Here is a 26,301-nt window from a genome sequence, read left to right as displayed (position 1 = left end):
CACACTGTCCTCCAAAGTGGAGGTACACTCCCACCAGCAGTGGTTGTTCCACATCCAGCATTTAGTGTTGTCAATGTTTTGGATTTTAGTAGTTCTAATAGATACATAATGGTATCTCATTGTTGTTTCAATTTGTAATTTCCTAGTAACATTTGACATTGTCTTTTGAATGCTTATGTCATCTGAATTTCTTTCTGTTGAACTGTTCAAAAATTTTGCCCATTTTTAATTAATTCGTTTTCTTAATGAGTTTTATGATTCTTTGTATATTTTAGATAAAAGTCTTTTATCAGATACGTCTTTTGCAAATATTTCCTCCTAGTCTGTGGCTTGTCTTCTCATTCTCTTGACACTATTTTTTCCAAAAGTATTCATCACTAACTAAAATAGTCTTATTGTTTATTGTATATCTCCTCCCACTACAGTGTAAAATCCACAAACAACTGTCTTGCTTTCTACTGTATTTCCAGTGCACAATATGATGCTTGGTATTTTGGAGGACAAATATCTGTTGATTGAATGGATAACCACTGTTAACATTGTTAGTTTGTTTTATTCTTAATGAAAATGGTATTAAACTGATTTATGTTCTTCCATCTTCTTATTTAAAATTCAGTTTCAAAATTTTACCATTTTATCTTCAAAATTAAGGATAATAGCCACTTGTAATAGTATGAGATGAATTTCCACAATGGCTCAGATTAATTGGTTTAAGACATCTAATTACTGATTTATACTTGTTTTGCCATTATTAGTTTGTTTTATTCTTAATGAAAATGGTATTAAACTGATTTATGTTCTTCCGTCTTCTTATTTAAAATTCAGTTTCAAAATTTTACCATTTTATTTTTAAAATTAAGGATAATAGCCACTTGTAATAGTATGAGATGAATTTCCACAATGGCTCAGATTAATTGGTTTAAGACATCTAATTACTGATTTATACTTGTTTTGCCCTCTCATGAGCCATACAGATTTATTCTCCAAGAAGTTGTCACAGGGTTGGGCAGTGAAAACAGGAGAATGTTTGCATCAGTCCCACAAAGCCTTATGGAAGGAATGCCGCCTGTTAAGACACTGCAAAGTTTCAGTATGTTCAAATATGTATCGATACACACACACATTGAGCTTGCAAGGTTCAAAAAAATTATGCAAATTCCCTGTTCTCGATTGCTTTTTTTTAAATTGGATTTGTTAAAGATGGGAGATGACATGTTGGTCTCCTACTATGGTGGTTTTCAATTTTTTAAATTTTATCTTTAGTTGTTTTTGGCAGTATATTTTAGTGTTGTTTGCCACCAATTTTTATAACTATTGTATTTTTGTCTATTTTTATCCCAAGTAGTGCTTTTTGCCTTGAACTGACTCTTTGTTTCCACTCTGCTTTGTTTTTGTATGAATATGCCAAGTCTTCTGTTTTTAAGCCTTCATTGCATTTTAGATTGTTACTCTTAAAAATAATGTAAATTTGAAAGAGTTGATTTTTTAAAAATCCTTTTAGAAAAGCTTTTAAAAGATGTTTTGGTTCTCTGTTGCTGCATAACAAACCATCTCGAAACTTAGTGGCTTTAAGCTAGAACTATTTTGATAACTCTCCTGATTTATAGTTGGAATAGCTGGATAGTTCTTCTGTTCCATGGTTATTCAGCTGGTACTGTAGTCATCTGGTGGCTCACTAGGACTAGAATGTCCACTAAGGCTCATTCACGTGGTTATTAGTGCCTTGGTGCAGGGATAGTTCTTGGGACAGTGGGGCATACTGTTTATCTGTCTACCTACTATGTAGTCTCAGTCCTCTCCCTTACCTGTGGCGTCTTCACTTACTCTTTTTATGTGATCTCTACAGTAGGGCAGAGTAACCATACTTTTTATATGATGGCTTGGGACTCCCAACAGTGCTGAAGTGAAAGCTGCCAGGCCTCCTCAAAGCTGAGGCATAGAACTGCCGCAGGGTCAGTTTGGCCTCATTCTGTTGGCTGAAGGAGTCCTAGAGCCAGGCCCGATTCATATCAAGGTGCGAATACCAGGAAGTGTGGTTCACTGAGGGCATCCTGGGAGCCTATTTACCACAATATGAGAGTCTAAACCCTTCACATTTATTTTAATTGACATGATATTGTTCTTAGGGCTCAGACTTTTACTTCCTTTTGTGAATTTGCATATGCTTTTAATTCTATTAACTTCTGTATCAACATCAAGAAAAGTAATAGTACTTGTACTCCAATTTGGCTCAGATGATAAAGAATCTGCCTATAATGCAGGAGACCTGGGTTTGATCTCTGGATTGGGAAGATCCCCTGGAGAAGGGAAAGGCAACCCACTCTAGTATTTTTCCCTGGAAAATTCTATGGAGAGAGGAGCCTTGCAGGCTGCACCATGAAATAAGTTATGATGACTGGGGGCTTCAGCATGATTTTACTTTTTTTTTTTTTTCTAATTTTATTTTATTTTTAAACTTTACATAATTGTATTAGTTTTGCCAAATATCAAAATGAATCCGCCACAGGTATACATGTGTTCCCCATCCTGAACCCTCCTCCCTCCTCCCTCCCCATACCATCCCTCTGGGTCGTCCCAGTGCACTAGCCCCAAGCATCCAGTATCGTGCATCGAACCTGGACTGGCAACTCGTTTCTTACATGATATTTTACATGTTCAATGCCATTCTCCCAAATCTTCCCACCCTCTCCCTCTCCCACAGAGTCCATAAGACTGTTCTATACATCAGTGTCTCTTTTGCTGTCTCGTACACCGGGTTATTGTTACCATCTTTCTAAATTCCATATATATGCGTTAGTATTCTGTATTTATGTTTTTCCTTCTGGCTTACTTCACTCTGTATAATAGGCTCCAGTTTCATCCACCTCATTAGAACTGATTCAAATGTTTTCTTTTTAATGGCTGAGTAATACTCCATTGTGTATATGTACCACAGCTTTCTTATCCATTCATCTGCTGATGGACATCTAGGTTGCTTCCATGTCCTGGCTATTATAAACAGTGCTGCGATGAACATTGGGGTACACGTGTCTCTTTCCCTTCTGGTTTCCTCAGTGTGTATGCCCAGCAGTGGGATTGCTGGATCATAAGGCAGTTCTATTTCCAGTTTTTTAAGGAATCTCCACACTGTTCTCCATAGTGGCTGTACTAGTTTGCATTCCCACCAACAGTGTAAGAGGGTTCCCTTTTCTCCACACCCTCTCCAGCATTTATTATTTGTAGACTTTTGGATCGCAGCCATTCTGACTGGTGTGAAATGGTATTATGTGGAATTTTAGGCCATGTTATAAATTTGAATATTATATATATATTTTTAAAAGTTTTAGATGTTTTAATTCATTTTGTAACAGCATAAACAATAATTTTTTAGATCTAATTAATTGGATCTAATTAAATCTAGATCTAGTTAGTTAGTTCAGTTGCTCAGTTGTGTCCAGCTCTTTGCGACCCCATGAATCACAGCACACCAGGCCTCCCTGTCCATCACCAACTCCCGGAGTTCATCTAAATCTAATTAAATCTAATTAATTGCATACTGTCTTTCCTAATACACTTTTTTTCCTAGATAATTTGGATTTGTTTTTTGATAAAATGTAATATATCTTTAACTAATGTTTCAGGAAGGCTATGTGGATTATGTAACATCTGGGTTCTTTCCAAATACATAATGACTTCCTCTGTCTTCACAGAGTTTGATTGGCTGTAAAGTTTTTGTTTGTTTGTTTGTTTTTGGCCATACCACATGGCTTGTGGGATCTTAGTTCCTTGACCAGCGCCCCTAGCAGTCAAAGAGCTGTCTTAATCACTGAATTGCCAGGGAATTCCTGGTTTTAGAGGTCTTGGATTACACTCAGTGCTTCCCAGGAATTTATTGTTATTATTCTTTTGTCTTGGGAAATTTATTGTCATTTATGGGTATACTGTTTTAGGGTACTGGGATTTTTTTTCTCCCCCTGTAATAAAAAGTTTTTGCCAGTGAGGGTTGGTGAATAGATCCGGAAGATGGTGTACATTTTTGTCTTTTTTCAATTTTGTTTTCTTCTAGTATAATTCTGTTTTGTCTTGTCTTCAGTTTAACAGCAGTTATGATGATCAGGTTTGTTAGATCTTAGTTCTGAAATTGGCATTTGTCATTTACTCTGTTTTTGCTCTTTTATTGTACATTATGGGAAAACTTTTGTTAACTTTTGGCCACACCACATAACATGTGAAATCTTAGTTCTGTGATCAACCAAGGATCAAACATGCACCCCATGCATTGGAAGATGGAGTCTTAACCACTGGGCCACTGGGCCAGTCTTCAAGGGAAGACTTGAATGTAACTTCTTGAATGTAACTTCCTTATTATGAATTCAGCTTTTCTGGTCATGTTAATTCTGATGTTTTTCTCAAGCGCTAATGTCAGGGTGGCTCAGACGGTAAAACGTATGCCTGCAATGCAGGAGACCTGGGTTCAATCCCTGGGTTGGGAAGATCCCCTGGAGAAGGAAATGGCAACCCACTCCAGTACTCTTGCCCGGAAAATTCCATGGATTGAGGAGCCTGGTGGGCTACAGTCCATGGGGTCACAAAGAGTCGGACACGACTGAGTGACTTCACTTCAGTGTCAGGTGTGCTGTTACATTTTTGAGTTTCCTTGGAATCTTACCTGAGTTTCTTCTGTTTCCTTCTTAGCATGATGTCTCTTTATTCCCATCTTGTGTGTTCTTAGTCACTCAGTCGTGTCTGACTTTTTGTGACCCCATGAACTGTAGCCTACCAGGCTCCTCTGCCCCTGGGGATTCTCCAGGCAAGAATATCGGAATGGGTTGCCTTGCCTTCCTCCAGGGGATCTTCCCAACTCACGGGTTGAACCCAGGTCTCTTATATTTCACGCAGATTCTTTACTGTCTGAGCCAACAGGGAAGCCCATCTTACTTGGTTCTTACATGTATTGTCTTTCAATAACTAAGGATGTGTCCAAATCAATGCTCTTCTTCATATTATTTTATTTCTTGGAGTAAATTGTTGCCAGTGCCAGTCCTTTCTCTACTTGCTGTGAAGTTTTACTGACTAGGATTGTAGCCTCTGAATGGATATAGAACTTCTGGATGGGGAAGGGATCGTGGCTGTCAGGGCTCACCCAGTGTGGGGCTGGCTGCCTGTTTCCTGATTGCTGCAAACCCAGGAACCCTGGGCTGGGGGTGGAGAGAGGTGAAGGGCTGCACCTTCTTCCCACGCACTTCCTGGCAGCTGTGCTCTTACCCTTCAGAGGTAGGTGGGGCTGCGGTTGGCCACTGAACTGTGTCTTCTTTCACACTAGTTAGTGGAACTTTCTCCCAGATTTTAGTAATATATTACTGTCTGAAGTAGGCTCTTTTCTTGTGTGTGTCTTTATAGGTGTTTTAAATGGGATTTAAAAATTCATGTCAGGTCGCCTGGTGCCCTCTTCAGCTACATTTTGTTTTCATCCTATATTTCATTATTAAAAAAAAAAAATGTTAAGGAGCTTTCTAGGTGGCTCAGTGGTAAAGAATCCACCTGCCAGTGCAGGAGACGCAGGTTCAGTCCCTGGGTTAAGAAAATGCGTTGGAGTAGGAAATGGCAACCCACTGCAGTATCCTTGCCTGGAAAACTTCATGGACAGAGGAGCCTGGCGGGCTGTAGTCCATGGTGTCACAGGTCAGAAACAACTGAGCGACTGAGCGCAGTCCTTTTTATTGGCACCAGGATCTCTTCCAGGTAGTCACTGTTTTCCTGGAATCACTACCAGGTACTTGGATCTATTATCAACACTGGACAGCCTTTTATCAGCATTCCTAACTCACCTTTACCCGGGGGAAAGTTGCCTCCTGCCAGGTTCTTTCCTCATGATTATCCTGAGTTCGGAACAGAAAGTTTTCTTCTAGAAACACTTGGTTATTCTAAGACTTCAGAGCCAAAACTGGTTAGAAAGCTTAATTTTTAAAATGCTTACCTTCGTAGTCTTTTAATTCAGGGAAGGGGTTTAAACAACAAAAATTTATATTGTCAGAGTTCTGGAGGCTGGGAGAACCAAGACCAAGGTGTAGGTGGATGGCTCCCTCTGAGGCCGCTCTCCTTGGCTCGCAGGTGGTCCCCTTGCTGCCTCTTCACGTTGTTTTCTCTGCACACCTGCATCCCTGATGTCTCTTCCTCTTCTTATGAGGATATTAGTCAAAATGGACTAGAGCTCCACCTTCCTGGTCTCATTTTAACATGATCACCTTTTTTTTTTTTTCATTTCTCATTTTTATTGAGGTATAATTGACAAAATTGTCAGATATTTAAAATATACAACTGTGATGATCTAATATACATAATGTAAACACTGTAAATGGATTCCCTCTAACAAAGCCATCACTTAACTTTTATTTTTGGGGAGAATATTTATTGTCTTTTAATTTAAAACATCTTTTAATCACATTTATTTGCATGCTGCTGTATTTTTGGTTTTTGTTTTTAGCCTCTTTTGTCTCCTTTACCTCAAAACACTACATTTCATTCTTTTAAAATTTAGCCCCAGTTTTCTTTTTTGCTAGTCACACTTCTTTTCTTATATTTTATTTTTTGTCTCTTTTTGGTCTTTTTTGGTCTAGTCCTTCCTTGTTCTTTCACTTTATTTCTTACTGCCTTAATTTTTTCATGTCTGTTTTCTTAAGTCGGATGTCCTCCCCTCCTCTGCCCTCTCTTCCCCTCATGGTTTGATTTTCTAAAGGCTGGAAGGATGTGTAGTCTTCTAAGAGTGGCAGTATTGTAGGCAGTGTCATTCAACAGATGGGAAGACCTGCCTCTCCTCCATCCAGTATTTTCTGAGCAGTGTTCTCTCTGTCTTGACCCTTGAAATGATGACTTGGGGATATATTGACACGTGAACTTTAGAGTGGCTTTTGGACAGCACATACCACCTGTGTGAGAATCTGATTATTCTGAAATCTATGATCTGTAATGTGTGTTTTGTCACTCAGTGGAAGGACCATGGCTTGCAGGGTCAGACAGACGGACGTCATTGCTCTGCTATGGAAGAGCTACGTGACTCTAAGCTGTCCTCAGGGGATTCTGACGTGCAAAGGTTGAGATTGCACCGTGAGACTGCTTCCCTCCTTCCAGCTCAGGTATTTTTCTGTGGCTCGAACCCTCAGGGGTTCTTCTGTCCACCCTGCTGCTGAGACTTCTGCAGACCTCCTTCATCTGCAGGGGCTTGAGGGGAGCAGCCAGGAGGTAGTCTCCAACCCTATGCCAACTCTTGCATTTTGATTCTAGAAAGGGGATCAGCACTTTGAAACCACTGGGGCCCAAGTACCCTTTGTGTGTCAGAACAGAGCTATTAGGACTGCTTTCTGGAGACATCTTGCCTGTACTTTGTTCCACCTTCCCGTGGCTAACCATCCCTTAATCTTCAAAATGAGTTGCAACCCTTTCCTCTTAGTTAATTGTAAAGCAAAAAAAAAAAAAAAAAATTCTTCTTGGCTGTGTAGTAGGTTAATTGAGGGCTTCCTGGTGGCTCGGTGGTAAAGAATTCACCTGCCAATGTGGGAGATGTGGGTTCGATCCCTGGGTCGAGAAGATCCCCTGGAGAAGGAAATGGCAACCCACTCCAGTATTCTTGCCTAGAGAATTCCCATGGACAGAGGAGTCTGATGGGCTACAGTCCTGTGGTTGCAAAGAGTCAGACACAACTTAGTGACCAACCAATAAGAAGAGTAATTGAATTTGAGTTTCTTGGGAGATTTTCACTTCGTTAAAAAATCTTCAATTCTTATCAAACACTTAGATATAAAATGTCACCTTCCTGGAGGTAGCCTAAAGTCTGTCTCTAGTTTTACAGAGCTTTTTTGAATTTTTTTGTGAGATTAGGGGCTGCTGAATACTTTATTCAAAAGTTAGCTGATGAGGCAGGGAAACTGAAGCTGGGTAAAAAGGAGCAGAGACTGAGCCCCCCTTTCTCCCATCCCAATCCCTTCTTGCTTGGACACACTCAGTGGCTCCCTGGAGACCAGGTGGATCCTGACTGCCTTAGCGCTCCACAGAGTCAGAGTAGCAAGTCCTCACTATTTGGGTCACTTGTGAGATTCTATTTATGCTTTTTTTTTTCTTGGACTGTGATTGTGGTTTTGATTATGATATTTTATAAAAAGATCTAGGGGTGCTGTTTGTAACATCACCCACTTGAGAGATTGCCTCTCTGAACACGCGTGGGAGAGATAGCAGGTATGGTATTAGGAGGGTGGTGTTCCTCCATGGATGCTCTGGACCTTGTAGCTACTTAGGCTCCCCTTTCTGCTGAGCAGATAGGAAGCTTGATGTCAAGACTGTGGCCACCTTGAGGAAATGGCTAGTGCATGACAGTGTATAGTTTGGGGTACTAACTTTACCCCAGTTTTTTCTTCTTAAAATTGTTTTCCATTTGTCATTTCCTTATTCATCTGTTTACTTCTCTTCTGACATGTAATACCCTTGTTAGCCCCATCATTCTTTTTAGAAGAAGTTGGTGTATAAATTAGCAAATATATAAGAACTGTCCTAAATATTTTAAGAAACCATCCTCTTGATCCTCACACTCTGGTGTGAGCTGTAGGCTGGGCTGTTGCAGAAGTCACCTGGCTGGTTGTGCCCTATCCCATCCCTCTCCTTTCTGCAGCCCTTTCCTGCAGAGTCGACCCAGCCACACAGGGTAGATGCTTCTCTGAGCAAACACCTCCATTTCTAGACCCATTTCCCATGGTTCCCCTTCTGTACTTCTGCAGCTCTGGTTCTGCCACTCTGCCCTCCCTCTGCTTGTCATTTCTGTGAACCTGAAGCCCTCTTCCCACCCCTTCATCTCTCTCCGCTCTGTGTTGGTTTCCTCTGTGAAAGCAGGGCGGACCACTTCCTGGATGCTACTTCCTCTCCTGCTCATGTGTTGGGTCACACTAACTGGGCTGCTCACCCACAGGGGCCTTTGTGCAAGTTAGAACAAGGTACTGCATAGGACTTCCTACTACTGGAAACCCATCCGATAAATGTATGAGTCCAGGCTGTTTACCCTGTGAGGGGCGCCCTGAGTGGGTGGAGGGTAGAGGGGTGTGCCTGCCTGTGCACTTGTGCTCCATGGCCCCGTGTTGTAATTGGTGGGAATTGTCCATATCCCCAGCACCATCAGTCTGGCCAGGGCAGGCCCTCAACACCTGTTTGCTAAGCTAAAGGAAGAACAAAGGTGTGAATTCATGCCATGCTCTTGTCTGAAAAATAGCAGGGAAAGCACACTTGACAAGGCTTTTGCACTGAATGTTGTGAATATATTATAACGCTGAGATGTAATTTTTTCCCCCCACATCTCAGTATTTCTGAAATGACAGATACCTTAGTCAGTGGACTGTGGTAGGTGAAGACACCGCCCCTGGAGCTGGACTACTTGGGCCTGAATCCCAGGGCTACCACTCACACACTTGTGAGATTCTGGGCATTTTACTTAATCGTTTTGTGCCTCAGTTTTAACAGCAGTTTGTTCCTCTACTTCCTGGTGTTGTCGTGAGAGTTTAATGGATTAATATATGTGCAGTGCTGGCTCAGATGGTAAAGCGTCTGTCTACAATGCGGGAGACCCGGATTCGATCCCTGGGTCGGGAAGATCCCCTGGGGAAGGAAATGGCAATCCACTCCAGTACTATTGCCTGGAAAATTCCATGGACAGAGGAGCTTGGTAGGCTACAGTCCATGGGGTTGCAAAGAGTTAGACACGACTGAGCGACTTCACTTTCCTTTCACTTTAGAATATCACCAGGCACATAATAAATAGTAAGAGATATGAGTAGTAGCTGTTAGCAGCACCATTAAAGGCGACATAGACATTCACTATATTGCTGTTTTCTTTTAACCCTGAAAAGCTGTTTTAATCCATGGAGCACAGCTTACATGGCTAAGCATCCCATGTCAGTAGCTGCAGACTGGCCGCATTCTGTGTGCTGAGGTTGAATGCCCTCTCTTCCCGCACCAGTTTCTGGTTTGCTGCAGGAGAACATGCAGAGTGCACAGTATGCTGACAGGAAACCAGCAGGCTTTGTTTTTTCTTCTTAATATAGCAAAAGAGAAAGAGGGGAAACCCAGATAAGGCTCATTTTAGAACTTCTCCAAAGCTTAGACTGGTAATAAGTCTTAGCTGTGTAAAACTATCAACCAAAGAAAATTGTATTTGAGAAAGTGATTATGTATCCATTAATTCATTCACTGCACTAAGCAGCTTGTCGGATTTTAGTTCCCTGACCAGGGATTGAACTCAGGCTCTTGGCAGTGAGAGCCTGGAGGCTTACCCACTGGACCACCAGGGGAATTCCCTGAAAAAGTTCTTCTAATGTAGTTTTTGTCTGATTGCAGGGCAGCCTTCCTTAGATGGTTTTCAAGGAAACTGGGCTATGAAGTGGCAAAGGTAATGACTGTTCTGGGGCCTAGCTCCCCATCTGGTGCCTCCCGGTGTCCTCAGGTTAGACAGTAGATGGATGTCTCTCCCCAAATAGTTGTGGGTTCCCCTGGTCCTCACTCTTCACTTGTGGCTGGCTGCAAGACCACGTCAGGGATGTGGTGGCTCTTCTCTGAATTGCTTAAGACTTTTCCTCCCGTCTCATGCTCAGTTGAGAAACGATAGCCGTGTAGGAAGCTGTGCATGACTCCTGCTCACTGCCACACCCTGTTGAGCTCTCCTTCACGTTAAGCAAGATCTGACTAATGCATTCTTTGGAGATGCTCTGCCTGTTTTCATCCTGAGACTAAATGTTTTTTTCCCAGATCACACTACTGTAATTGAGTTTACCCTCCACTTTGAGAAATATCCTTACCTACCAGAGAGCACAGCCGAGACTCCCACGGCATTGGAGGACACTGATTTGGAGTTTTGGTACCCTTTCCTTAGTTGAACAAAACAGTATATGAGTAAACAATATAGGGATGATCTGAAACTTTTTTTAATTCGATTTATCTAAACCCTGAGTTTGATATTTCTGTGTAGAACTGGTCAACTTTAGCCTTGTCAGAGGGTGTGTTCAATGACCATTTCCCAGAAAGAGTATCTACATGAGGAACTTCCTCCAACAGGCCTTCTTCTGAACCTTCAGGATTCATTTACCTTCAGGTTGCAGAAATGATAGGCAGGCAGCTGTTCTTACTCTCCATCGCCTAGAAAGTGGAGGAGCAGACAGTGGGAATGTGTTCATCTTGACTCAGGTTGGTTAGCAGAGACACTCGGACACTCGCTGATCTGAGTCCAGTGCAGTGGGTTTGGTGCACTGAACTTGCTGAGCTGGCTCCTCTCCATCTCTTCATTCAGCCCGAAAGTCATGGCCAGTTTCCTTATCCAGGGGGTGGGCCATTTCTCAAAATATGAAAGAAAGCAGCCAGTGACTGCTCAGGCCCGCTTGTAGGCTTACAAGACCAGCTATTGCCACAAAGGGAGAAGCTTCCTGTTTACCAGCCGGCGTGAGACAAAGTGGTTGTGCTTCCTGGCTGTGTGGGACTTGGCACGTGGGCCACATTCTGTCCATCAGGACGGCAGGGCTGAATGCCTGCTCTGTGCTCAGCCCTTGCCCCTGTGGCCCCGGTCCTGGATGCAGGCCACCCTCCGGAGGGCACTTTCACTTGGACTCCAGAACTGGCCCTGGCCTTCTGAAAGGGAAGGCGGCCTTGCCTCCTTGCTGGCTTCCTCCGTAGCTTTCCCTTCCCCATGGGGCCCAGTCCAGGCAGAACCCTTGGCACGAACCTGAATCTCACCATAAATTCACATCTTTTGTTCCTAAGTCTCTAGGAAGCAGGATGTCAATGCCTCTGGGGAAACAGGTCTTTTTCGCCGGAGTGGCAGCTAGTGGGAGCTGCGCCATCCTGTACTACCTGGTCCAGAGTAAGTATCCGGTGAAGCGCCCACGGCAAGGCCGCCTCCTAGTTCTCTTGGCCCTTTCCTCCATCAAAGGAAATACTTCAGATGCTTTCAGCAGATTAGAGACAGACGGAAAGGGCTATTTTGAGCAGCCAGTATACCATTCCATTGGCTATAGCTTCCTTCTCATCCTGTAATCCCAGTTTTCCCAGGAGCCACAAGAACAAATAAAAGGAACAGGACTCATTTGCGTAAGAAGCCTTGAAAAAGCAAGATGGGCTTTCACCCCTGTGCACACACAGGGGATCCATCAAGATTTCTGAGATTATGTAAAGAACAAAGGAAAGGGGGCTACCAGATGGTTCCCAGGTGTGGCTTTCTCCAGTGTCCTCAGCCTGTTCACCCTGCCATTCTCTGCTGTTCAGTTAGTGGCAGGCGGGACACCTTGAGCTGGGGACTGGGGCAGGAGCAGAAGATAAAAGCAGAGTCCAGGCTGGCAAAATCCTGACAGATGCGGCTTTCAGCCCCATTGCACCTAAATTTGAATTTGTAAAGATAGACCACGATCATTGGGAGCAGCTGAGACATTTAAGGGCATTTCAGTGCTACTGGTTGCGAAGCAGCAGCAGAAAGACTGACTTTCTTTGAAGATCTTTTATGCCTGCCCGGCTTGGCTCCTCACCCTGTTACTTCCTGCCCTGACGTGAGCATCACTCACAGCCAGGCAGATAGCCTCAGCCCCCTCCACCCGTTCTTCCCCACCTTCCTTCAGGGCTGACCCAGAGGTCTCTGGGTCTAGAGTTGGCCAGAGATGAGCATTCCCAGGGATAATTCAGACTGGAATAGCTCAGCACCACTGCCCCTCTGCCAGAGCAACGGAGGCAGAATGTGACAGGAATGAATACATTTTCAGGTTGAGGGCCTGGCAGCCTTTCCTTCTGAGGGAGCTGGGGTCAGCTGATAGTGATAGTCCAGTGGGCTCTGCGACCAACTGCCTGGGTTGAATCACAACTCCCAGCTCTGGCCTAGCTGTGTGATCTTATGGGGGAGTCTGTTTTCTTCCTGGGCCTGAGTTATCTATGTGATGAGGGGTAATATTTAGGGCCTCCGTGTGAGGTTGTTGTAAAAATTAAATCAGTCTCACAACTTGTGGGATACGGAGGAATTGCTCAGGGAAGGTGGTCTGGATGCCGCCTCTGCTCCGTTTGTCATGGCTGCGACCTCGTTCACGCCTGCAGCCCTCTCCTGGGAGGCCATCCTGGAAGGGCATTCTCCTTGACCTCTCCAGGCTCAAGCTGCCTTTCCCGTCCATTACTGTGATTTGGCCTACAAGTCTTTCTTGTTGCCACCTGACAACCATACTTGAGAAGCTTAGCTTCCTTTGGTCTCTCCCTGGGGAGGCTTGTCGTACCTGATGCTTTCAGGGAAGTGCTTCCTGGAGTTACCAGTAGTCTTTGGACCAAGGATACCTGAGGCTGAGAGCAGTTTATCTACATGAAATGTTGGCATAAATCTGTAAACTTGACAAGTTAGCATTTTCCTGTCCTATTACTTGGCCTAAGGGTTTTGTTTTTGGTGGTGCAGTCTCTCTATATTTTGCTGGTTTATCAGGACCTTCCTCTTAGTAGAAGGAGTAATGTTCAGAAGTCAAGTTAGATTCTGGCCCCAACTCTGCTTCAGATATCACAGGACATAGAAATAGAAAGAAAGTTAAAGAAGGTCTGAGCAGACGCCTTACGTGAAGAAGGTCTGAGCAGACGCCTTACGTGAAGAAGGGAGGCAGTGAATGAGGTGAGGAAATAAGAAATGAAGTTGACACAGAAGGATCAAATACTTTGCTCAAGGTCACCTGCCACACCCCTGCAGATGCTGACTTCCTATGTTTTAGTGTCTCTAAAATGGACGGGTTAGATAGACCTTAATAATAGTTCCACCTGTTGATTTCATGTTTGTTCCTATTTTCCATGCTGTACATGAATTGTGTCATTTAACTTTCTACAAGTTCAGTAAAGGAAATACATGTACCCTCTCTGTTTTCCACTTAGAAACGTTTTCCAGAGCTTCTTATTACCAGCTGGCCCTGGAGCAGCTGCACAGCCACCCTGAGGCACTGGAAGCTCTGGGCACTCCTCTCAACGTTCACTACCTCCGGCTCACCGACAAGTACAACTTCGTGGACATCGCTGATGCAAAGGTAACTTGCTCCCCCTGCGAACTGTAGGCTGGGTGCCTACCGGGTTGAGGAGGGGCTGCTGTAATCTGGAAAGGGTCTTGGAACAAGCTGGAGGAAAAGGTGCGAGATGGGAAAATCCACTACTTAGCACCTTTAAAAAAAGCACTGTGGGCTAATTAACTTCCACACAAGTGTTCTCCCTTTCCGGGGAATTGACGTGGCAAGGAAGACCTGTTTGTGCTCAGGTCACCATCTGGAACTGAAGGTTCTCGAGCAATGATCAGTGGTGGTTTGCCAGTATTTCAGTTTTGAACTTGAAATATACCTACAGCTAATTGGTGCTCATTCAAATCTAAAAACTCTTTAAACTCTAGTTTTAAATGTAAAAGCTTCCATGCAATGCCAGTCCATTTTTTCAGCTGTATCTCACTTTTATATAGTTAAACTGATAAAACTCAGCTGAATATAAAAAGCATTTTTTTCCTTCTGTCTGTTACAGGAATGATTCTAAGTTGTTTGGGGAATACAGAGAAGACTTTGAGGGAGTTTATAGTTTATGGCTGTGGTTCCTTCTGCCAGTGTGTTCTCAGGAGGTGTGGCTGGGAGAATGGGCTGAGTGAGGCAGTGAAAGGGCTGTGACGTCATCTTGGGAGGTGTGCGCTTGATTCTGCGACGAGCTGAAGGCCTGGAATATTTGGAGGATAAGAGTGAGCTGATCTGACCTAGTTTATTTTTGTTCTTGTTGTTTTATTAACTTTAACAGGAACAGTTTTATTGGAATTCTCCCCCTAACTACAAAAGCAATTTGTGCTCAAGTATTCTGCTAAAAATAGTGGTTTAAAAAAACTTCTAATTGCTGTCTAGTTGGTTTTATATTGGATTAGTCCAGTTCGTTGGTCTTCTCCTATGAGTCTGTATCTGTCTGTACTAAGAGTTGTGGCTCTTCCTCTTTCATTTCTCATTCGGGTCTACTCCTTTTTTCTTGAGTCTGGCTAGAGGTTTGTTGATTTTTATCTTTTCCCAGCTCTAGATTATATTTATCTTTTCTATTGTTTTTTAAATCTATTAATTTCCTCTGATTTTTATTATTTCCTTTCACTGACTTTGGGCTTTGTTCTTTTTCTAACTCCTTTATGGTCCAGATCAGAGTATGGACCAATTTTTAAACAAATTGGTTTTTTTAATTTAAAAAATTTGTTTTTTAAATTTAAAAAATTTGTTTTTTTAAACAAAAAGGTTTTACCCTTTTTAAACAAACAGTGGACTTGTTTTTTGTTTTTCTATTATGAAAAGTTTCAAGTATATGGAAAAGATGAAAGAATTTATGCTGTGGAACTCATGTATCTGCTACCTGGATTCTGTAATATTTTGCTCAGTGTGCTTTATCCTGTACCTATTTGCCTACCTCTATTTGTTCATGAACCTATCTTATTATTTCCAAATAGCCATACACTTCACCTTTAAATTCATAAGCTGTATATCATTAATCAGAGTTTATGGTTGCTTTTTTTGAGGTAAAATTTACTCTCAGGATCTGATGAATTTTAACAAATGCATCCCCCTATGCAGTCCATGGGGTCGCTAAGACTCAGACACAACTGAGCGACTTCACTTTCCACTTTCATGCGTTGGAGAACGAAATGGCAACCCACTCCAGTGTTCTTGCCTGGAGAAGCCCATGGACGGAGAAGCCTGGTAGGCTGCAGTCCATGGGGTCGCACAGGGTCAGACACGACTGAAGTGACTTAGCAGCAGCATGCAACTCAAGCCCCTACCTAGATATAGACTGTTCCCATCACCTGAGAGGGGCCTCATGCTCTTCTCACATTATAGCCATCTCTGAGAGGATAGTATTGTATCCACTTACGTCTCTTTATACCCCCCAGCTGAAGATCCCTGTCTCTGGACCAAAGTCAGAGGGCCATCTCTATGTCAGCTCATCCAGAGATGCCCCCTTTAAGAGGTATGATGGGAAAGTGGGTGGGGAGGAGGAGGAGAACCTTCTTCTGAAACAATCTTGATTTCCCTTTTCAACTGCAGTTGTATGATTGCGGCACTAAGAATTAGTTTTTCAAAGCTTCAGAAGTTTCACAGCCAGGACAACATGCATGCCAGTGCTTTTGCTCTTAGCTCAGTCTGGACATTTTATCCAATGCAAACTACTGAATTTGAGGAGCTTTAGTTGGTGTGGTCTAGGTCTGCCATGCTGTGTCACAGTTTCCAACACTGCTGCCTCTGTCGTTACAAGTGAATAAAGGCCTGGGTTCCTGTTCCAGAGTTATTCATCACATTCTTTATGTAAGCTCTCCCTCCACCCCATTAATTGGCTTTTCTTGTCTGGTTGCCAGGAGCTAAGTCAGTCACTTCCCCCACGGGAAGCCTCTCTCTGAGATGTCTGCTCTTTAGCCAGGATGTATTTTAATTCCTGGGGACAAAAGGCAGTCCCTGCCTGGCCTCGCTGACCCCTGAGCCTGGGATTAGAGGCGGAGCTGAAGGTCGAGGGGAATTAGGAAACCAGCAATGAGGTGCTCCTTCTCTGATTCCAGCCATTCATTGTGAAACTTGCCTTGATGGAGATTTAAATAAAGATAGCCTGGAATAAAAGGTTAAAACATTGTTAACATACTGCTAACATAAAATAGTTTAAAAAATTTAAGAAATTCCAAACAACTGTTTATTTCCTTTTAAACCATGTCTCTTGCCTCGGTGTTTCATTGATGAGAGACTATACTTTTGGTTTTTCTCAGGTGGAACCTTCAGGAGGTCTTCTTAGAGCTCAAGGATGGTCAGCAGATTCCCCTGTTCAAGCCCAGCAGGGACAACGACGAGGTGAAAAAGGAGTGAAAATGATCAGCTCCCTCTGCTCCTGGCCTCCCTGGTCACCACGCGTCCCCCGGGGCTGCAGGTGCAGCCATATGGTGATCTCTGTATCATTCTAATTTAACCACAGTGAACCCTACTGAAGTTTTTAATCAGAAACTTACTATAATTTATAAGAATTTGAAAGTCCTCTGTATAGAAGTATAGAATAAAGGGAATCAGTATTAATAATGTTGATTTCTCATCTCTCACCAACCCACCCCACGCCAAAAATAAAAAAGTTTTCAGTGAAGTTTTCTAGCACTGACGTTTTTAAGTGTTAACATCAGAATGCCAAGGAAGACAGACAAGCACTTCTGTCTAGTCGCTCTACCCTAAATTTATGTTAAGTAGCTTGTTGGTCACTCTCAAGTACTTATGAGTTTTTCTTCTTCATTGTTTTATTTTCTTGTTTTAGTCACCAACTGTCTGCCTAATTGAAGACTCACAAAATAACTGCTTTAACCCAAACATTTCAAAAGCTTAAAACAACCACATTTTAGAGAATCTTACCTGTAGGTTTTCTTAGTCTTGCAGGGGGATAAGATCTTCTGAGCACCAGAGCCTATAAATCCCAGAAATCTGCCACTTTTGCTTTGGAAAGGCCAATTTAACCCCCTCAGTATTATTAAGCTTAATGTAGTTATAATCAGGGATGTTCATCAGCTCTTTTCCTGCGCTCTTAATATTCATTGAAGGGAAATTTCAAAAAGGTTATGCGTAACTGTGCTGGTAGAGTATGAGGCCTTTCATCGTTGTTCTGTAGTTTGTTTCTTTAAAAAATACTCTTTGAATAGAATATTAAGTGGAGAAGTCTTTCCCTGAGGGCACTTTTTCTGGTGTGATAAATATTACGATCTGTGGAATCTTTTGTGCTGCTCTGTTCTTTAACAATTTATGTGCCGTTCTGTTCTCTAACAGCTTTTACTTCCTTTCAGTGTTTGCTGGATTTTTTTCTTGGTGTGGCCAAACCGTAGAAAACCCAAGTGGATCATCTGTTCTGAAGGAAAAGCAAGTAACAATTTTTGTGTAAAATTTGGATTAAGAGGCTTTCCTCTAGTATTATGTAGTGAAAAGATCCTTAATTTCTATTTGAGTCACCATCTTGGGTACTTTTTCCAGTTAAGCATATTTCAGTGTATTTACTTCTTAATGCCTGCATGGCTGATTTTGAACAGGCCAGAATGCAGTCACTGAAGTAGACGCTGTCCTTTCTTTTCTTGAATTGGTGCTGTATTATGTGCAGCCCACTACTTGTGTATCTAGCAATCACTGTGCCTCAGCTATGGTCTCCCAGCAATGACCTTGAGGACATCTTGGATAATATACATCATCATCAGAGGCAAAGGTGACTTTTTACCAACTGAGCAAATGCTCCAAGCCAGCACTGGAGAAAGGGCTTCACTAGCATTGTAAGAATCACAGACTTATGAAAACAGCAGACGAGCAATCACAGCCAACAAGTGGCAGGAGGACTCCCACTGGCATTTACTAAATAAGATGCTGCCTGGTCTCCGCTCACAGCAGTTTCCATGATACTGGACCAGCAGAGTTCCAAGCAGTGGTGCGAAAATGACGTAGTAGGCGAGAGAGACCAGTTAGGAGGAATCCAAGGGGCCAGTTGAGCCACCCCTCCCTCTTGGTGGACTGGTGACTCCACGGGCCTTGAGGCCTAAGATTTCAGATATGATGGAGACTGCCTTACAGACAGACAGAACATGGAAAAAGGTCTCAGCAGGGAAAGTGAGCTATACTCCAGAAAGATGATCTGCCCTTTGGCCGGTTAGCTGAAGAAGATACAGTAAAAGCAAGCTCTGGACAGGTGAGGTGGCCAGTGTTAGCATTTTACATGCAGCTTATAGCCATCAGATTTTGGAGTAAGTATATGATTCTACTGTTAGGAGAATGTGCCAAATTATACTGATAAGACCTGTATGACTTTCAGAAGTCACAGATTTTACTGTCATTTATCCCATTTTTCTCGATTTGGCTTCCCCCTACCTGTCTTCCTTCCAACTATTCACCAGTCCAGGGATTTAATAATACCCGCTGAGACAAGGTTCTATCACTCCCAGTTTTGGTAAAGTTGTATTCAGCAAAGATGAAACTAAATTACATCCACATGAAGCTACCAGCACTTGGCAAACAGTGGCCTCTCTCCTCTTCCCATTGGAAAGGCCAAAGAAATGTTCTCTTAACAGCAGCTTTAGGGCTTTCTGAAGGCAAGCAGCCTTAGGCTGTGGACTCGGGTGTTTTCAGCTTGTCCATATTAAAGATATGAATAGATATGAATAAATACCTATCGGTTACCAGTCTTACAGGTGAGGCAGTGTTCCTACTGCTTGTTGGGAGGCTTGGCCAAAGGAGCCCTGATGATGGCGGCAGGGCATCAAGGAGGTGGTGAGAGGGTGAGGGAAAACCTCCAGGCTCCACCCACAAGAAGACTCTCGACTCTTCAGTAACCCGTTTGGTTAAAAGTCCTGTCAGGAATGTGTAAAGAGAAACTGACGTTGTATGATCCAGGGTTCAAAAGTGGGAGATGAAATGTTAGAAACACGTCTCAGACACAGGTATGTACCACAGACCACATGTAGCACGTTAAACACCTTTCATTATTAAAGAATGATCCTCCAAGGCAGAAGTTGTTCTTCTGCCACCACATAACCTTTATACTTTTACATTTGGCTACCATGTGTCAGTTACCTTGCAGTCTTAATATGAAGGTAAGTTTTTACTTACAAATTTTTTTTTTATAAAGTAAGAAACTATAAAAACTATGGGCTTCCCTGATAGCTCAGGTCGTAAAGAATCCACCTCCAATTCAGGAGACCCAGGTTTGATTCCTGGGTTGGGAAGATCCCCTGGAGAAGTGAAGGCTACCCACTCCAGTATTCTGGCCTGGAGAATTCCACATACTGTATAGTCCATGGGTTCGCAAAGAGTCAGACATGACTGAGTGACTTTCACGAAAACTACAGGCCAATCTCTCATGACTGTAGTAAAATTCTAAAGAAAATGTTAGCAAACTGAGTCCAGTGACATACACTAAGTGGTATATCGTATCTCTCACAAAGTATTTTGTGCCTCCCATGCAGTGCCCTTCCCTATGGGGAGATTATACTTCCCTGCCAGCCCTCAGTTCACCATTATCTTCTTTTTCTCTTTTCCCTAAAATCAGTGATGTTCCAGATGGCAGCTACTCCCAGGACCTGGGTGCTAGAATAAAGATGACCCAAAATGAGACAGGTAGCCTGAGCGAGAAATAAACCCTTCTAAGTCCTTACAACTGGGGATATTTTCACTCCAGCTTAACTGGACTTTTAACAGTGACTGAGAGGTCTATTTCAGAAATGGAAGGGTGGCTTCATATTAGGAGAACCACTAGCATAGTTCATCACATGAATAAAAGGCTAAGGAGGAAAGCATGTATGCTGATTTTACAAGATACAAAAAGGCATTTGACTAAAATTAAGTATTCATAATAAAAACGAGAATTAATGGATAATTCCTTTCTTAAGGGGTGTGTGTGTGTATACATTATATTCTCAAAGTCAACATCTTAATTGGGAAACTGGTAGAGGTTTTTTACAAGATAAGGACACATTATACTGACTTATTTAACACTGTATTGTATCCAGGACAATTAGATGTTTTTAAAAAAGCCTAAAACATGAGAAAGAGTAATGCAGTTACTGTTTACATAGATGATTTTATATATCTGCAAAACCCAAGGCAATCCATGGATCAGTACTGTGTATTTAGTAAATTATAAAACCAGTATTCTTCACATAAACAAATAATAGAAGAAATAACGGAGAGCAGACAATATTTAGAATAGCAAAAACTACTTAGGAAAAAACTTATCAAGAAATTTGCAAAACTTAAATGTGCTAAAGGACACTCCCTGAGGTCCAAATGTAGAACTGAACAAAAGACAAGACATATGGTGTTCTTGGATGGCAAGATTCCTCACCATAAAGGTGTCAGTTCTCCCTGACATCTTAATGAATTAATTAGCTTGTCTAACTTTTAAAAGTCCCTAATATTTTTATTGGTGACTTTAAAGAGTTAGACAAGCTAATTAATTATAAATTCATTTGGAAGTAGAAATAAGCAAAGATAGCCAGGAAATCCCTGCAAAGGAAGACCAAGGAGGGAAGGTAGTCTCACATCCATCCAAACATATCTGTAAATAAAATGATGGTGTGCTGGCACAGGAAGAGACAATGCAATGGAAACCTGGTTATGATAAAGCAGCTCTAAGGCAGAGACGGGGAGGAAGATGTTTGAAAAATGATGTTGGAACAACCTGATAGCCATACACAGAAAAGATGAAATGGAATCCATTTCTCATCATACAAATTCTAATTGGAACAAAGATCTAAATATAAAAATGAAACCATCTAGGCACTAGCAAAAAAAATAGGTGAACTTACCTAAACGTGATTCATTGTAAAATAAGGGAAATTGACTATATAAAAACAAATGGCTGCATGTCTAAAAACACGAAAAGCAAAGCAAAAAACAAATGATAAATGGGAAAATATTTACAGTTTAAATTACAAAAGTTCAATATCCCTAATTTCTAGAGTGAAAGTTGAGAAACAGTAACCCACGAGAAAAATAGGCAAAAGATACTACAAATTCGCAGAAATTTAGGTGACTCAAACATTTAAAAAAATGGTCAGCCTCACTATTAAAAAGACTACAAATTCAAATTATAGGAAGAAGCCATTTTTCTTCTAGCAAATGGGCAATAAACCTTAAATCTGAGAAACTGTTTTCTCAAAAGACTGTGGGTAAACAGGCGTATTTAAATTGCTGGTTTGAAGACAAAAATGCAACACCCGTAGAAGGGAATTTGACGATATCTACAATAATGTCATGTACACTTACCATTCTGTGCAGCAATCCCACTGCGCTAAGATTCTATCCCAAAGATACGCTGGCAAAAAAAAAATACAAAAATGCCATCTATGTATAGATTATTTAGTGCAACATTCTTGTAATAGCAAAAAACTGTAAACAACCTGAATGTAACCCAACTATCCATCAACAGAGAATGGGTTACATCAGTTTTGGGATTTCCTTATAATTGAGGAGTCTGTACTCATGCAAAGGAATTTTATATATGCATGTTTTTATATATGCATGTATGTATATATTAGCTTCTACTTTCAAAAAAGAAACAATGGAAGAATAAAGTCAGTACCAGTAGTTAACTTTGGGGAAGTAAACAGCAAGGGTGTGTAAGCAGGAAACAGGGATGGAACTGTAATTTCCACAAAGTACCTTGTCTTATAGTTGAGACTTTGAAACCATGCTGTTTTGTTTTTACATAATTAAAAAATAAAACTGCAAAGAAAAAAATCTTTAAAATACTTTTGAAATATTTCTTCTCTATATGACTCATTTGTTAAAATATTTTTAGTGACTTTCTGCCTCAACATCCTTAGTGGTATATATCCTTCTGGCAAAAAAGGAATCCCAAGAACTTTTAAACTACCACTGGGCTAGTGTTACTGTGTGTGTGTACGTGTACACACTCACACTCATTCACTGGAGACTTCCTCCTTCCACAAACCTGGCTTTCATAATCTGAGGTGTATTCACTGATTTTCTCAGACCTAAAATACACAGAACCACTGTCAACTCTAAGAAGCAAAACCCCCAAGAAGGGACAAGATAGAGACCTTCTCTCTGTTCTTCCCATTAAGCACAGCTAAAACCCGGGCTATTTATCAAAGCAACAGAAACAACCTGAAAAATGAAAAGGCAGCAGACTGGCTAAGGACTTTGGACCCAAATAGTAACATAGCAATGAGTTCCTGTGTTTTCTTTTACCTCATTTTTCCCAGACTAGGTGCTGGTAAAACCAGCAGCCTCAAAACACCGATGGCAGAGATAACTGAAGCCAAGAAAAGCTGGCTTTCTCAAGCCAAAGAACTTCCACACGGTAATTGCCAGACACCATGGATAAAAACAGGGCCCCAGCCTTCCCCTGTCAGCTGGGGCCAGGTGGAGAGCCCAGACTTTCTTCCTTACTCAGCTCTCATGAGGCTGCCCTGGTCCTCTACAGGGGTGGTGGCAGAGAAGGCTCAGTGGGGAGCTAGGACACCATCCCTACCCTGTGATATCCTCTCTCCACCCCTGTGGCATCAGTGGAGGCCACACAGGGAGCCAGCCCACACTTCTACACCTACCCACCATTCTCATGGTGTCAATGAGGCCCATGTTCTTTAGACAATAAAGAGGTACCTTAACCCCTGCCAGGGTGTCAGAGGAGGCCAAGCGGTGAACCTGGACCTTCACCCTACAGTGGGTAGCAGCGAGGAGGCAGTGTGCATACCCCACGTTGCCCACCAGCATGGTGTCAGAGAAGATGTGCTAAAACAGAAGATTGAAACAAGATCCAGAGTCTTTCAACATAAAACCAAGTGTCCAGTATAATGAGAAAATTGTATTTTTGTATACCAAGAACAAGGAAAATCTCAAAAAGAAGGAAAGGACCAGGAACTTAGAAATTACCCAATCTGAACCAAGAGAACAGTCCAAAAATAGTACCTGTGAGTCTATAATAAAAAAACCCAGCATTCATGTCACTGGAATCCCAGGAGAGAAGATAAGGGTGGGGCTGAAAAAGTATCTGAAAGAATTAATGGCTGACAAGTTTCCAAATGTGGCAAAAGACATAAACCTATACATTTACAAAACTGGGTGAAACCCAAACAACGTAATCCTAAAGAAATCTACAATAAGACCAACTTCTGAAAAATAAAGGTGAAGAAAAAAGCTTGAGAGCAGCAAGACACAAATACCACCGTACCTACCCTGGGAAGATAATCCAGGTGAGATATGTCTCCTCAGAAACCGTGGAGGACAGAAAAAGGGCACAGAATTCTTCAAATGCTAAAAGAACTGTCAACTCTGAATTCCGTATCTGATATAATTATCCTTCAGGAATGAAGGAAAAATAAAGACATGCCAGATGATGGAAAGCAAAAACAAATCTGCTGACTAGACCTACCTTAAAAGAGTGACTAAGGGAAGTTCTTGAAATAGAAAGGAAATGCTTAAAAAAAAAAGTCTTCGAACATCAGGAAGGAGGAACAATTGAGCAAAAATGCAGAAGAATTGAAGCTTTTGAACTGTGGTGTTGAAAGACTCTTGAGAGTTCCTTGGACTGCAAGGAGATCCACCAGTCCATCCTAAAGGAGATCAGTCCTGGGTGTTCATTGGAAGGACTGATGTTGAAGCTGAAACTCCAGTACTCTGGCCACCTGATGGGAAGAACTGACTCATTTGAAAAGACCCTGATGCTGGGAAAGATTGAGGGCAGGAGGAGAAAGGGACAACAGAGGATGAGACAGTTGGATGGCATCACTGACTCAATGGACTTGGGTTTGGGTGGACTTCGGGAGTTGGTGATGGACAGGGAGGCCCAGTGTGCTGCGGTTCATGGGGTTGCAAAGAGTTGAACACGACTGAGCAACTGAACTCAACAGGTAAATATGATAAACTGTCCTTTGAGTTTTCTCAGCTGTTTGATAGTGGAAATAAAACATATAACATTGATATAATACTTTACCCAAACTGGTAAAATGTTGATAACAACCCATTTTTGTTAAGATTGACGAGTTATATATATAAATTGTGGTTACAGGAAACTACATGTGATAAAAGGGTTTTGTTATTGAACTACAGCTACATAAGATGTGTCTGTACTATCTTGCCAACTCCCTGTAAGTCTGTAATTATTTCAAAACACAAAGCTTTTAAAGATGTAGGACGAGGACACAGAATATGTTGCTTTGAAGGGGGCACGGATGATGGATAATCCTTCCCTCCTGAGTGATTTCTACTCTCTGAGGAGTAAACATATCTCTTCCTAAGTATCTTGATTTTTTTTCTTCTAGGTGTATTTCTCTCACAATTTATTAGAAAGCTGGTCACTTGATAATATATCATGTTAGAGATATATGTCTCTCTAACATGATATATATCTCTCTAACATGATATATATCATGTTAGAGAGATAACATGATACTAATTCTCATGAAAACCCATCACAGTATATCAACACTAAGCATTTGTATGTAAAAAGTTATACTATTGCTGGTAACATATTTAGTAAAAATAGTTTAGTTTTAGTAGATAAAAACTCACTCATTTTAATAAAAACTATAAGAAGGAATGCAAAGTACTTAGATTCTTCTGTCATGTAAAATAAACTGCTCCCCACAGGACTGTGTCAGTACTGGTTTGAAATAGGAAAATCTCCTGTTTAAAATATGTTTAGATGACAATAGCCCAGGGGTTGGCAGACTTATTCGGAAAGGGGCCAGATAGTATCTGCTTTAGGTTGATCAGGCCTTAGGATGTCTGCTGCAACTACTCAGCCCTGGAGTTGTCCTGTGAAAGCAGCTGCAGACAAATGTAAATGAACGGGCTGTGTCCCAAGAAAGCTTCATTTATCAAACGCGCCACAGGGCATAGGGCGCCAACCTCTGTACCCGCCTAATCTCAGGATACTTATCCTCCAGTTATTAAAAAAAGATCCATCCACAATCTAGCTACACTGAAATAATTTTTAGATATCATTATTTTGTAAACATATCTAAGATGTAGCCAGAGGTAAGTAAGACTCCACTGCAGTAAAAGCCCTAGAAAGCACAATGACTCTATCCTTGTTTTATCAGCAGCTGTAAGATCTCAGGCAAATCACACATTCTGAGATTCTATCACTTCATCTCTGCTTTGAGAGAATTAGAGGAGGGAGTGTTATTCCTCCCTAATTTTGGTACTATTAATGTCAGCAGAATTCCTTCCAGTCTTACGAACAAAACTTTAAGACTTTAAATGAAGAGTTTCATAAGAAAGGTACACTCATTTTTACTTGAATAATTTATAATGTAGGTCTGATTAAGCACAATGAGTTAAAACTTACCACTGGAGGATTAGGAGTATCAAAAACCAAAACTGACAATATCTTCAAATTATGACATATGCAGGAATAAAGTTAGCAAAGGATGTACAAGGTCTCTACACTGAAAAATATTAAACAATGTTGAGAAAAATTAAAGTGAAATAAGTAGGAATACACACTATGTTGTTTTTTCTAGTTCCTTTGCATTTTTGAACAGTCTTAGAAGGAACTGGAAGTCCTGTTGTACTGGACATCAGGACTTATAAAGTTCTGACAAAAAGATAAGCAGATTAATGAAACAGAAGAGTGTGCATAAGTAGATCCACAGACATTATGGTCCGAAGGTTTTAGACAGTGACACCAAAACAATTCAGTGAGTAAAGGAAAACTGCTGTGACAAATGCTGCTGGAATAAACTAAATATTCATATGGAAAACAAAGATATTTGACTCCTGTATGTTAGTTGCTCAATCATGTCTGACTCTTTGTGACCCCATGGACTGT

General features: G+C 41.6%; 1 protein-coding gene across 6 annotated transcripts in view; it reads left to right on the top strand.

Annotated features, from left to right (window-relative positions):
* Positions 1–17,124, top strand: part of LOC113891324 (cytochrome c oxidase assembly factor 1 homolog) — a 94,653-nt gene extending 77,529 nt beyond the window's left edge. For 4 of the 6 annotated variants that reach the window (XM_027539215.1, XM_027539212.1, XM_027539213.1 and 1 more), the window contains 4 exons: positions 11,764–11,863; positions 13,885–14,033; positions 15,899–15,975; positions 16,760–17,124. In XM_027539215.1, the coding sequence (XP_027395016.1) occupies positions 11,779–11,863; positions 13,885–14,033; positions 15,899–15,975; positions 16,760–16,856 (408 nt within the window). In that variant the 5' untranslated portion in view covers positions 11,764–11,778 and the 3' untranslated portion in view covers positions 16,857–17,124. Of the gene's footprint in view, positions 1–10,350; positions 10,403–11,763; positions 11,864–13,884; positions 14,034–15,898; positions 15,976–16,759 lie in introns of all 6 variants that reach the window. The other 2 variants (XM_027539211.1, XM_027539210.1) reach the window with 1 other exon arrangement.
* Positions 17,125–26,301: the final 9,177 nt, after the last annotated feature.

Source organism: Bos indicus x Bos taurus, chromosome 4, assembly GCF_003369695.1.
Source record: "Bos indicus x Bos taurus breed Angus x Brahman F1 hybrid chromosome 4, Bos_hybrid_MaternalHap_v2.0, whole genome shotgun sequence".
NCBI lineage: Eukaryota > Metazoa > Chordata > Mammalia > Artiodactyla > Bovidae > Bos > Bos indicus x Bos taurus.
This window is presented reverse-complemented; position numbering and strand designations above follow the sequence as displayed.